The following is a 13,938-nucleotide window of genomic DNA, read 5'->3' on the forward strand; positions in this document are numbered from 1 at the left end:
CATTGTAAACAGTGAAAACCTTGACTCTCAAGGCCCTTAGATACCTTGTTTGTCTACTGAAAAGTGTATCAGGTCTTGAATGTCCACATTGACATTTTACAATATGGATTCTAGGTTTTTTTAACATAAAATGTATGGAGTTTTAAAGCTCCACTTAATGAAGTTTGCATTGTTGAAGTTCTCTTTTGCTTTTGAATCTGCTAACTTGCATGGGATTACAGGTGTGGTAGTTTCACTTACATCAGCTTTGCCGAGCATGGTTTGCTTTAGCAAAAAAGCGCGTTTTGCCGTAATCATATCCTACCTTTGTAGCAACAGTAGGTATTGTAACTACTGACACTTTCGTTCTGCTTTTTAATAATAATTAGAACAGTTAAAGAAAGCGCCAGGTTCCTAGTATTCTTATCAGTTGGCCTTCTAAATTAGGCTATTACCAAAAGGTTAAAACAATTCAGGGTATCCATATTTAATTTTATGAGCATTTAAGACATCAGTTTCATCAGTTTGAACTGTAATATGCCTTTAAAATCTTGTTTTTAACTTGGGTTATTCTCCTGTAGCTACTTTTTTTTTTTTTTGAGATGGAGTCTCTTACTATGTCACTCAGGTGTACAGTGGCGCGATCTTGGCTCACTGCAATCTCTGCCTCCCGGGTTCAAGTGATTTGTCCAGCTCAGCTTCCCGAGTTGCTGGGTTTACAGGCACCTGGCACTACGCCCAGCTGATTTTTTTTTTTTTTTTTTTTGAAACGGAGTCTCACTCTGTCGTCCAGGCTGGAGTGCAGTGGCATGATCTCGGCTCACTGCAAGCTCTGCCTCCCAGGTTCACGCCATTCTCCTGCCTCAGCCTCCTGAGTAGCTGGGACTACAGGTGCTCACCACTATGCCTGGCTAATTTTTTGTATTTTTAGTAGAGACAAGGTTTCACTGTGTTAGCCAGGATGGTCTCGATCTTCTGACCTCAGGTGATCCACCTGCCTCGGCCTCCCAAAGTGCTGGAATTACAGGCGTGAGCCACTGTGCCCAGCCTCCTGTAGCTACGCTTTAAAATGTCAGATCTTATGCCTGCTATGTCAGACATATACATGATTTGTACATTTCAAAAACTGGTTTCAGAGAGAAATAGAGCAAGGACTACTCAGGTGTGTTAAGATTAATAAAGAACTTGTGTTTTTCAGGTACTTTAGCACTGGAGAAAACTCTGTGTTTTGAAACATCTAATTATGTTCTTATTTATTTCTTTTAAAAGAAAACTGGGACCAAAAATCGTAGTGATGTAACTTTATAGTTGAGAAATTATGTGCATAGAAGCCAGGAAATTCAGTAATGTTCCCCAAAGCAACTGTAACTCAAACGTATTGCATGAGGTTTTTATGCTTTAATATATGATACATATAGAGTAATAGCGAATAACCACATTTCATATAAATAAGAGAGAATTATGGTTTTTGTGAAAGCCCTAATTTTGCATATCTAGATTTCACATGTGTGTAAATTTTCAGTAAGAATGTAGTGTTGATGTATACTTGTATTTGAGCTAATATCTATTGGTGCACCTAGAGATTCTTCTGTATTATTGATTATGGTTATTGGAGTATCAGAGAAATTCTCAGTTTAGGAGCAAAATTACAAGAAACCTTTTTTTTTTCTTTTTTTTTTTGAGATGGAGTTTCGCTCTTGTTGCCCAGGCTGGCGTGCAATGGCATGATATAGGCTCACCAAAACCTCTACCACCTGGATTCAAGCGATTCTCCTGCCTTAGCCTCCTGAGTAGCTGGGATTACAGGCATGCGCCACCATGCCAGGCAAATTTTGTATTTTTAGTAGAGATGGGGTTTCTCCATGTTGGTCAGACTGGTCTCGAACTCCTGACCTCAGGTGATCCGTCCACCTCGGCCTCCAAAAGTGCTGAGATGACAGGCATGAGCCACCATGCCTGGTGAAACCATTCTAAAATTGAAACCTAACTCAGTCTTTTTTTTTTTTTTTTGAGACAGAGTCTTGCTCTGTCACCCACGCTGGAGTGCAGTGGTACAATCTCGGCTCACTGCAACCTCCACCTCCTGGATTCAAGCGATTCTCCTGCCTCAGCCTCCAGAGCAGCTAGGACTACAGGCACCCACCACCACACCCAGCTAATTTTTGTATATTTAGTAGAGGTAGGGTTTCACCATATTGGCCAGGCTGGTCTCAAACTCCTGACCTCAAACGATCCACCCACCTCGTCCTCCCAAAGTGCTGAGATTACAGGCATGAGCCACCACATCTGGCCAACTCAGTCTTTCATTCTGGAATATTTGATAATTAAAAGTGAGTTAGAAATTGCTCATTTTTGCAGTAAATAAAAGCCTTAGTTTTTTTTTGTTTGTTTGTTTTTTTGTTTTGTTTTTTTTTTTTTTTTTTTTTGAGATGGAGTCTTGCTCTGTCGCCCAGGCTGGAGTGCAGTGGCCGGATCTCAGCTCACTGCAAGCTCCGCCTCCCGGGTTCATGCCATTCTCCTGCCTCAGCCTCCCAAGTAGCTGGGACTACGGGCGCCCGCCACCTCGCCTGGCTAGTTTTTTTGTATTTTTTAGTAGAGACGGGGTTTCACTGTGTTAGCCAGGATGGTCTCAATCTCCTGATCTCGTGATCCGCCCGTCTTGGCCTCCCAAAGTGCTGGGATTACAGGCTTGAGCCACCGCGCCCGGCCGAAAGCCTTAGTTTTAACATTAGTATTGACTGCTTATCCTTTAGGAATTCTCTTTGGATTATCTTAATTTTTACTATCAATTAATTACCCTGGTTTAAACAACACAGAAATGAAGATGGCCCATTGTTTTTCTTTTTCTTTTCCAAAACGGTATTCCCAAACCTATTCCTTAGGTTGTCTTTTTAAAAATATCTACTTGACCCCCCCAGGTAGAAAATACTTGTCTTAAATGTTTTTTTTTAGGAGCAGCCCAGCAAAAGAATTGTGAATTGAGAATTTCTTTGGTGTAAGTTAAATTCTTTTCTTTTCTTTTTTTCAGCCAAATCAAATAGAAAGCTTACTTTTCTGTATTTAGCAAATGATGTCATCCAGAACAGTAAAAGGAAAGGACCTGAATTCACTAGAGAATTTGAATCTGTCCTTGTGGATGCTTTTTCTCATGTTGCCAGGTATGTTGTCTGTTTTTGGATTTGTTTTTAAATTCGTTACCTTTTCCACTTTTTTGTTCTTTTTTTTTCTGTGATAGCCTTTGTAAATTGACAACTTCCTACTTTACAGAGAGTTGTGGAGGCCAAATTGTGGTTTTATGTTTTGTTGAGCCCTCAAGAACTGTCGAGACATGTAAACACTCTGATACATTTAAGAGATTCAGCCTGGCATATCTTTTCTTCTAGATATATTCATTTTCATTTTTTGAATTTATTTCTTGGTTATGATATTTTCCTTGGTTTGGTTGAATTGTCTCATTAGCTTATGATTAAAAAACAAAGCTAACTAGTAAGGGAACATTTTAGTAATGTAATAGTAAGTGATTAATTGCCAAATGCCTTCCTTTTTATTTCCTTCTGGATTTCTAGATGTCTAGTTTACTAAAAATAGTAGTCATTACTGTAACTGCAGTAATAGTAATTACTAGTGTGGAAAGTAGGTGTTTGATCTGGCTATATTGTATTAAGCCTGATGCTATTGTGTTTTGTGGTGGAGAGGAGTGGCACACACGTAACTAATACCATAGAAAGCATACATTGGATTAAAAGTCTTATAAATTACTTCATGTGAAAACAAAAGCTTTCTGTAGGCTCAAATTAGGTGCCCAGGAAAAGCAAAGAAAAACTATCATTCGTTAGAATATTATGTTTATAGGTAAATATATAAAAGATATTTGTAAAAGGAATTGGGAAACATGAATGGGGAGACTAGTAGGTTAAACATAAATTGTTATTAGGTCTAAAATATAGTGAAAGGCCTTAAATGAGAAATGAAGTCATGCTTTCATTGCAGGATTTGAAAAGTTTGAAGGAATAAAATTAGAAATCCAAGAGAAAGAAATGACACCTAGCTTTGTAGAGATGAAAAAGATGGTTTTTGTTGGTCAGCTACATAACTGGATCACCTTTTGATCAGCATGGACACTGAAGTAGCAAAATGTGTTATTACCTTGAAAAAATACTGCATCTTCATAACAGAATAAGCTTAGAACAGACTACTGGAGGAGCTATCTGAAATAGACAGATTTTCTTGCTTTGATGAGATTTAATTCACAGTTTCTTAGAAATTAATGGTAGCTCTGCCTCAGACACTATGTGAGTGACCTGGAATGTGTTACTTAACTTTTGAACCCAAATTTCCTAACTGGCTAACGGGGGAGGATACTACTTATCTCCTAAGAGTTGTTGGGAGGGTAAAGACAGACAATATGTTTAAAAGTACGTAGTACAATGCCTTTTCCACATTCTTTGCTCATTCATTAGATCATATGTTTTTTCCTATATTCCAGGCACCTAGTAAAGTGTCTGGCACAGAGCTGCTTAGTTATGTAGCTTGAAGGAATACCATTTATATAGCCTCCACGTAAATGGTGTCCCAGGAGCTGGGCAACAGTATGGTCTGCCCTGACACAGAGTAGGCATTCAGTAAATATTTGTTAAATGAGTTAATTAATGTTAACTCATTATGGAAGAGGTTTGGTCTAGGGAATTGGCTGGAATGATTTCTTGTAGGGATAGTAAACATAATAATTTTATTTATGAATTTCAGCCTGGGCAGCATAGTAAGACCCTGTGTCTACAAAAAACTTCTTAAAAATTAACCAGGCGTGGTGGTATGCACCTGTAGTCCTAGCTACTTGGGAGGCTAAGGCAGGAGGATTGCTTGAGTCCAGGAGTTAAAAGCTGTAGTGAGCTATAATTATACCACTGAACTCCAGGTTTGGTAACACAGCAAGACCCTGTCTCTGAATTACAAACAGACAAACAATCTGTAATCTTTAGCTGTCCTGAAACCAAAAAGTAAATAGAAAGGGGTGGAAAAGGGGGTGGGCAATACCAGGGTTAAAAATTCCTTTTCACTTGGGAACACCTTAAAAACTAGCCAAGTTTTAGATGTCTTGGCAGATTCAGTGGCAGTGTGGGGAAGATAAACCTGGTCCTTCTCAATAAAATAGCCCAAATTCCTTTCTGTTTGCTTTCTTCTGGTTCTTCTAAGATCCTGCTTGGATATTATATTCAGGATACCCATGTTTCCAATCTCCTTTCTTATACCCCATTATTAGGACAGAAAGTCCAACATCTCTGCTTCAGCCATGATGCAGCTTGTCCACAGTAGGAGAAGCCTAATTAACAAATACTTTCTGTGTGCTTTTTTTGTGGCCAGTTGATGAACAAAGATAGTTGACCTGTTACTATTGACTAAATTGATGAGGGATATCTTTGTGATAAACGATACCTCCATCCCCAACAAACAGTAAAAGAACTCCCAAGTCCAAGAAAGCTGCCAAGTTTATAGGGTAGATTTGATTTGAATAGCAGTTTAATTAACCAGACTGCAAACTTTTTTTTCATACAAGTGCCTTGTTTTCTTCCCAGTGAGGAGACAGCTGTCCATGTCATTTTTCATTCAATATGTATTGGAGTGCCTTCTATATGCCAAGTACGGATCCAGACACTGGGGGAGCAGCAATGAACAAGGCAGGCGAAGACAAGTAAATGAGCAAGATACTTTCAGAGCAGGATAATACAGACATAATAAAATGGAGTGATGTTCTAGAGTAGGATCTCTCGCTGGCAGTGTGGTTCAGGAAGTCCTCTAAGGAAATGACATTTGAGGTAATCGTGCGAAGCAGGAGCAGCTATTAAGAAAAACTTAAGGCAGAAATAATCTTGGCTTGCCAAGAGAAACAGAATGAAGGCTGGTGTGGTTAGAACATAGTGTGCAAAGGAAAAGTGGCATCCAGATGAGGTCTGAGAGGTGGACATGCACCAGTCACGTACACCCTGTAAGACTTGGGAGTTAGGATTTTTTTCTGATGGGATGTCATTGAAGAGTTTTAAGCAGGGGAATGATATATTCCAACATACATTTTTAAAAGATCCCTCTTTAAAAGTGGCTTAGTGTGGAGGGATGGATTGTAAAGGCCAAGGGAGGGGCAGGGACGTGAGTTTGGAGGATATTGCTGTGGTGCGGGCTAGAGGTGACATTGGCTAGGACCCAGAAGCAATGGGAAGATACTAATAGCTTCTATTTATTGAATGCGTCATTCGTGGGAGGATCCCCACCTCTCCAGTGTGAAACTGATAGGATTTATAGGTGTTGAGTGGGAGCTAGTAGTGAAAAGAGAAATCGAAGACGATTTCTAGCTTTTGACATAAGTGAATGACTGATGGTGCCCTTTACTGAAGTGAAGATTGGGGGAAAGATTTGGTGGAGGAAATCATGAGTTTTGTTTTGGCCAGGCCGAGTGTGAGATGGCTAGTGAATATTCCAAGGAGTGATGCCAGATAGGTAGGTGGATAAAATAGTCTCAAGCTCAGTAGAGAATTGATTTCTGGGGACATAAATTTGGGAGTTACCCACATGATGTTTATTTATTGAAATTTGGGAGTTACCCACATGATGTTTATTTATTGTCGTGGGCCCCAAGACCACTCCCAGGTTTGGTGATTCCCTAGAAGGTCTCACAGGACTCATCATGTAGTCATAGTCATGGCGGTGATTCATTACAGCTAAAGGATCCAAAGCAGCAGCAGCAGAGGGTGATGTGCATGCAGTGCCTGCAGCAGACTGGAGCGCTCTAGGTGTAAGCTTCTGAGTCCCCTCTCAGTGCAATTACACAAATACACTTAATTCCTCCAGCACTGAGTTGTGATGTGTATGACGTGTAACCTACCAAGAAAGCTCATTAAAGACTCCATGCCCAGAGTTTTTGTCGGATTGGTCGTGTAGACACCCTCTGCCAAAATTCTAGGCTCCCAGAAATAAATCAGGTGTTCATTAGGGACTGTATTGCTTGCACAAACAATTTAGGCCCAGTAAACCACCCTTACCAGTTAGGAAATGGTAGGGACACTCTGAAATCCCAAGTTCCCAGACGCTAGCCAAGCACTTCCCTAAGGGTGGCAGTCTGACCTTCTGTGTTAACTCTTTTCTGAACCATCTTTACATGAGGTACTGTTGGAAGTATAGGGAATACTTAGAATTCCTGCCCTTAGTAGGCCTAACGTAGGCCTGCTGTGCATGGGATAAGACAGAGTTGTACAAATTACTGTGGTTGTACCAAAAAAGTGCCATAGAACTGTAGAGGAAGAAAAGGCCCCCAAGGCTGGCTTAGCAGGACCTCAGGTGTCCGGTTGACACGTCAAGCAGCAATTCTGTTTGTGTGTGTCATACACATTTTTCACTCTCAAAGGTCAGTTTTGCTATCTATATTGAAAAATGAAGGGATTGAATTTGTAATTAATCAGAATTAAAATACTAAGTGTTCAATGTAATATTAAGTTGTGTATGTAATTATTTGCCATCTTCCACTTTATTCATAGATTGATGGCAAAGATGGTTTAGTCTTTTTTTCTATTTAAAGATTTCTCAGTTTAGATTGGAGTTATTGTATACTGTATACAGTATACTGAAAATACTGCTCTTTCTGTTATAAAATGGCTTTATTACCTTGGTTGTGTCTGATTCCAGATGCCAAAGTGACTTCCATTTCACTGGAGCTACTTCCTTCAAAACCTAATCAGTGGAAAGATTTCTTGAATATTTTATTTATAACTTTGAAACTTATCTAGCAAAACCTTGATTTGCCACAATGCTCAAGGAAATATCTGTCCTGGTTAGTTACATTCACTAATTAAACTGGAACCCTCCTTTTTGGCCTTTAGTAGTAAAAGCCTTTTGAAAATGTTTTGCGATTATGACAGGTTTGAACATCATTTTCCATTGTGCCTGAAACTGTACACAAAACCAGTCTTAGCCTGAATGGAGTCCCAAGTATCCCCAGGAATGGTGGATGGTGTGTGTGTATTGTGATACCCACCTATTTTTTAACTAAATCCTTGATAAGAATTTATTCTCATGATAATGGTTTCTCCTTGTTTTAAGTGAATAGAGAATCTGCAGCAAACAGATTTTATGTTAAAAGTACCAGCTAGTTCGTTAACTAAGTTCTGATTAGTTGCAATTTGGTTTTATTAATTATAATGACTTTATTTTTATAAGCTATACATTTGATCACATCAGGGACCTCCCATTGCCTGCAGGCCACATGCTTTAATATGGCATTGGCATTCAGGGCTTCCAGGTTCTTCTGCTATTTCCCCACATTCCCCCATATACTTCAGCTACCTGAATTACTCCTTTCCCTTTGCCTTGTTCGATTTTGGCGGTTCCATTTGAAGAAGAGATAGCATGAACAAAGGCACATGCACATGAGAGAACAAATTCTGAGTAGCAAATACATACAGGTGGCTGTTGCTGGAATGCAGAGTTCCAGGTCGGGTAGGGAAAGGAGACTAAACAGGTCTGAGGGGTTGCTGAGTCGAGCCCCAGAGGTCAGGACCCAGGCCTTCTTATTCTTTGTATTCTGTAAACCTTCATTGATGGAGCCGAGGAGTGCTTAGTTGATTTCTGACGTGACCTTGATACAGTAAGATGATTGTTGAAAGTTGAGTAACTATATAACTTACTGAAACCCATATACATTTTTTTGAAAAAGATTACAATTTAACAGATATTTATTGTGCTTGTTCAAGGGCATATAGCAATGGGAGAGAATGACAAATCTCCACCCCTGTGGAAATTACATTCAAATGGAAAGCATGTAAACAAAAAGTAAACTATTGAATATACAGCATACCAGAAAAGTTGTATGGAAAAAAATTGAGTAGGGGCAGGGAGTGTCGTTTTCAAGGTGGAGATTAGGGAATGACATGCTGAAGGTGGTGTGACTAAACATACGCCTGAAGGAGTAGAGGGATTGAACTTTGTGGCCACATGGGGAATGTAGTTCCAGGCAAAGCAAACTCTTCTAGTGCTAAGGCTCTGAGGCCGTGCTAGGGTAGCTGTTGAGGCAGGAGGTTGGAAGATGGGGGTGGGGAAGAGTGGGTAGGAGATGAGGCCAGGGAAATAACAGCTGGGTTGGGAAAGGCCTTGGAGTCTTTATAAGGACTTTTATTCTGAGGGATACTGGGAAGAAATGTTGGCAATTTTGAACAAAGGAGTGACGTGATCTGCCTTAGTACAGCAGCTAAAATGATGTTTTGAAAACTCGAGAGTAGGTTGTAAGAGGACAAAGGTGGGAAGCGGGGAGAGCAGTAATGAGGCTACTATAGTAGTCCAGGCAAGAGATGATAGTGCCTTGGGCCAGATTGATAGCAGAGGAAAAAATGAGAAGTAACTCATTTCTGGATATATTTTGAAGGTGGAGTAAAAGTGTTTTATCACAAATATCAAGTAATTGGGTCATATTTTTAAGCTTTTTAAACTTAGCAGTAGAAATGTTTTCCTCTTTTTTTTTTTTTTTTTTTTTTTTTTTTTACCATACCCTCACTTCTGACTTTAAAAAGTTTAACAAAAAAAGAATTAATTGTTATGTACCCTGATTGAGTCCTTTAGTCAGTGAAATTGACCACCTGTAATTCATAAGTAAGATGCTGTGACCGGGCGATGCTGAAACCTCCGTTCGCCTTGAGTTTACTAAAGTGTTGTCACGGTTGGGTGTGAATAGAGCTCTCATTTCAGTTGAATTTGGCATGGTTTCTTCTTGAAGTTCCTACTAAAGGCCATTTAACTTAGATACTAAGATGTTGAGGTATCCCTTCTTGTTTAAAGTCATTCAATATAAGATCGTTGCTATTTAAACCCCCTCACAAAACAGAACAGTTCACGGTAACAGTGGGTGGTGACTGAATTCCCTTTGCTTTCAGAAAGTCTAACCCAATCTTCTGTTTGCTGTCTGACATTTTATTGTAGGCAATTGGTTCTCAGTGAGTGCTATAGTCCTTTATGTCCTGTTTCAGGAGTTAACATGTCAAGGGAAAACATTTTCTTACTTCTAATTCATATCCTTTGATATAAATTATGAAGGACTGCATTATTAAGTGTGTCCTAAGATACTTTGTGTGAACCTGGACTATGGACTTAGCCCACAATTAAAATAATTATGAAGTGGTTAGAACTGGAATGAGTCTTAACATATACATGTATATGATTGTGTTTATACATGTAGAGGTGTTGGTGTGTTAGAATTGATGGGTTGCAGTGAATTTATTTCCTGTTTTAAACATCTGGTTTTTTAAAATCATTTTTCTATCTTTAAGAGTTCTGATCCACTTTTAATTTCCAGCAGAATGTCTGGCAGCACATTTTAATTAACGTCATCTTTAAAAAGCAAGCTATCACAATTGATAAGATGGAGATTTGATAATTTTCTGTCTAAAAATTGGCCATTGACTTTTGGTCCTATTTGATTTCGATTATGGCATGATCCCTCCCACTACAGGAAGAATGTAGTTTGTGGTCAGGTTTTGGGTATCCAAGTATTAGAATATGTACCTTATTCTTTTGCTTTTAAATGTGTAAATCATTTAGTCAGTTGTTGATTTCTTTTTTTTTTTTTTTTTAAGTAGATCTGTCCTAATTAAAAACAAAATCTTAAGCTTATATATATCTTTTCATCTTTTCTGGGCAGAGAGGCAGATGAAGGCTGTAAAAAACCTTTAGAAAGATTGCTGAACATCTGGCAAGAACGAAGTGTGTATGGCGGCGAGTTCATACAGCAGCTGAAGCTGTCTATGGAGGACTCCAAGAGCCCTCCCCCCAAAGGTAGAAACATCACCACATGTTTACAGCTCTTGGTCTTTGCCTACTTTCGAATCAAATATGAAAAGCTGCAGTGGGGTTTGCTGTGAACCACCAGCGATTTTATGATTCTTCAGAGAGATGATCATGAACGATGGTGAGAATTTATGTAGTGCTCACAGCGTGTAAGCCTGGTTCTAGTATTCATGCTGTTCATCCTCTCACACCCTGACTTTTGCTCTCTGTTCTCCTTGGCTTGCTTCTGTCTTTCAGAGACTTTCCTTGCACGGTGAAAGGAACAATGAAGTTATTCAGAGTTGTAGTGAACTAGGAAGTAGCCTGGACTAAGATTTTGTCCTTGCTCTGCCATTAACTACAATAGGACCTTGGATAAGTTTCTTAGTTTTTTAAGAACTTGGTTTAATTAAATGCAGATGTGCTTTTGAAACATATCCTTATGATTGTCAGCATGGTGTCTGTCTAAAATTGATTGATTGATTGTTTTGGAGACAGAGTCTCACCCTGTCATCCAGGCTGGAGTGCAGTGGTGTGATCTTGGCTCACTGCAACATCTGCTTCCTGGGTTCAAGCCATTCTCCTGCCTCAGCCTCCCGTGTAGCTGAGATTCAGGCACCCGCCACAACACCCGGCTAGTTTTTGTATTTTTAGTAGAGATGGGGTTTCACCATGTTTGCCAGGCTGGTCTCAAATTCCTGGCCTCAAGTGATCTGCCCGCCTCGGCCTCCCAAAGTGCTGGATTACAGGTGTGAGTCACCGCGCCCGGCTGAAAATTGATTTTGATCTTTATTGAACCCAGGATATCTTTAGGAAGTGCATCTGTGTGTGAATTTTGCAAAGCCCTTAATAGGAGCTTATATTCTTTTTTCTTTTTTCTTTGTTTTTGCTCTGTCACCCAGGCTGGAGTGCAGTGGCGTGGTCTCGGCTCACTGCCGCCTCCACCTCCCGGATTCAAGCAGTTCTTTGCCTCAGCCTCCCGAGTAGCTGGGGTTACAGGCATCTGCCACCATGCCCAGCTAATTTTTGTATTTTTGATAGAGACAGGCTTTCACCATCTCGGCCAGGCTGGTCTTGAACTCCTGACCTCGTGATCCATCTGCCTCGGCCTTCCAAAGTGCTGGGATTACAGGCATGAGCCACTGCACCCAGCCTATTTTTTTCTTTAAAGAGTAAGATCACGTGTTGTTTAGTTGCTTGGCTTCTGGTTAGTTGTGGTTTAATTCTAGTTGGCATGACATGTTTCTAAGCTACAGGTCTGGTCTGCCTGCGTACATACTTGTTTCCTGGAGGATCAAGTCCAAGTACTGATAGTATTGAAGATCCTTTCTATCTGAACTAGCCTGTTTTTCCAGATTCTTCTCCTACTGCTTCCTCACTTACACCGTATTCTTTGGCCAAACTGAATTGTCGACAATTTCCCCTCTGGATGCTCTGTTGGCACTGCTTCCTTTGCATCTGCTGTTACCTCTGCTTGATGTCCTTCTACTGCTTTCACTGTGTGGTGAACTCATTCTCCAAGAATGCAACTCTCATTCTGACATCTTCCTTGGCTTGTCGGGGCTCATGTGGTCATTCCCTCCTTGTTCTCTGGTACTTTGTACATGGATCTGCTATAGAACCTAGTCACGATTAGCATGTGTGACAGTATCCTTCACTGAGCAACCATTTTGTGTACCCTTAGTGATCCTTTCCAGGTCTGAAATTATTTGCATTTTACAGTGGGTAACTTTCCTGTGAAACCAAAGGTTAGAGGCTTTCTGTGAATGACATAAGTGCTTTCAGACTGCAGGTCATTGTTGTTTTACTTGGTGTTGTTAGAAGGTAATTTTAGGATCACTCAGGTGGTAGGTAGCTTCTGAAAAGCAAGATGTTTCCTGCTTTGGATTCTGGTGTTTGTATTGTGTCCTTTGGAGGTCTTCAGTACAGCTTTGGGGAATTACTCAGCATTCTTTACTCTGCCTTAGAGTTCATTGGTAAACAGTGCTGATTTTTAAAAACACCTTTGGGCAAGTAGGAGAGCCTTGAAAGAGGATGTTTGAAGCTATTGTTGAATTTCAATTTAATGTACATTTGCTGGACACACACTTTGAGTAAACAGCTACGCTAGATGCTATAGGAAAGAGGGAGAAAAGAGTGAGGAATAGTTTTGCATTCTGGGAATGTGTGGAATTTGTGGCAGTGATAGTATTGGAAATAGCTTCATTGGGTTTCTGATTTTTTTTTGAGAGTCTAGACAGACATTAACAATAACAGAGGCAGATTCCTCTAGGTAGAGGATAATGCTGATCTAAAGATAATTTCTCTTTCTCTATTCTATAAAGATGAAAACACACATCAAAAGAGTTCAGCATGTGTGTTAGTCCCAGCCGACTCACTCTGTCTTCACTCTCTTCTCTGGACCTGAGTTATCAGAATATTTTACCAGAGTCCTTTCAAATATTGATGAGTTCTCGAGAAGTTTATTTCCAGATTTGAGTAGTCCTTTTATATTCCAGCTTTGATTCATGGGTAATTCTTTGTCTTCAGGCAACTTCATAAAGTTTACCTCTGAAATAAAAATTTTTCTGTGGAACTTTGACAGTTCTTACAACATTGGAGAATGCATGAGCTTAGGAATTCTGTTGTAGAACTGGGTATTAAGTTTATAAACCTGTCTCTCAAGGTGTTCTAAAGGTGTCTCAACGTCACACTGTACCCCATAAATATATACAATTATTATTTGTCAGTTAAAAACAAAATTTTAAAAGTAAGAAAAGCAGAAAAGTTCTCTACTCTTGAGAATAGTCAAGGTGTTGCTTGACTGAATGGAACTTTTTTTATTTGAGCCACATGTGACCCATGTAGTTAGTATACAGTTGTAGGAGAATTTAGAGAGAGAGGTAGATACAAAGGAACTAGCATTTATTGAACATCCGTTATGTCCCAGCCTCTGCTGGCTACTTTTCACGTTAATTTGTTTTAGATCCTTATAACTACTCTGTGAATTTGGTATTATTTTCATACTTTAGATGAGGATACTGGCTCAAAAAGGTATAGTAATTTTATTCCAAAAGAGATAATTGATAAGTGGTGAATTCCCAGGTCTATGTGACTTTAAAGCTGATACTCTTCACACTGTCGTATTTCCTGAAAGCACATGGTTTCAATATAGACTTGAAT

At 39.6% G+C, this 13,938-nt stretch overlaps 1 protein-coding gene across 1 annotated transcript in view; it reads left to right on the forward strand.

The window, feature by feature from the left end:
- Positions 1–13,938, forward strand: part of RPRD1B (regulation of nuclear pre-mRNA domain containing 1B) — a 60,330-nt gene that overhangs the window by 4,846 nt on the left and 41,546 nt on the right. The window contains exons 2-3 of the mRNA XM_010355337.2: positions 3,008–3,137; positions 10,652–10,785. Coding sequence (XP_010353639.1) covers positions 3,008–3,137; positions 10,652–10,785 — 264 coding nt within the window. The remainder of the gene's footprint in view (positions 1–3,007; positions 3,138–10,651; positions 10,786–13,938) is intronic.

Source organism: Rhinopithecus roxellana, chromosome 13 (assembly GCF_007565055.1).
Source record: "Rhinopithecus roxellana isolate Shanxi Qingling chromosome 13, ASM756505v1, whole genome shotgun sequence".
NCBI lineage: Eukaryota > Metazoa > Chordata > Mammalia > Primates > Cercopithecidae > Rhinopithecus > Rhinopithecus roxellana.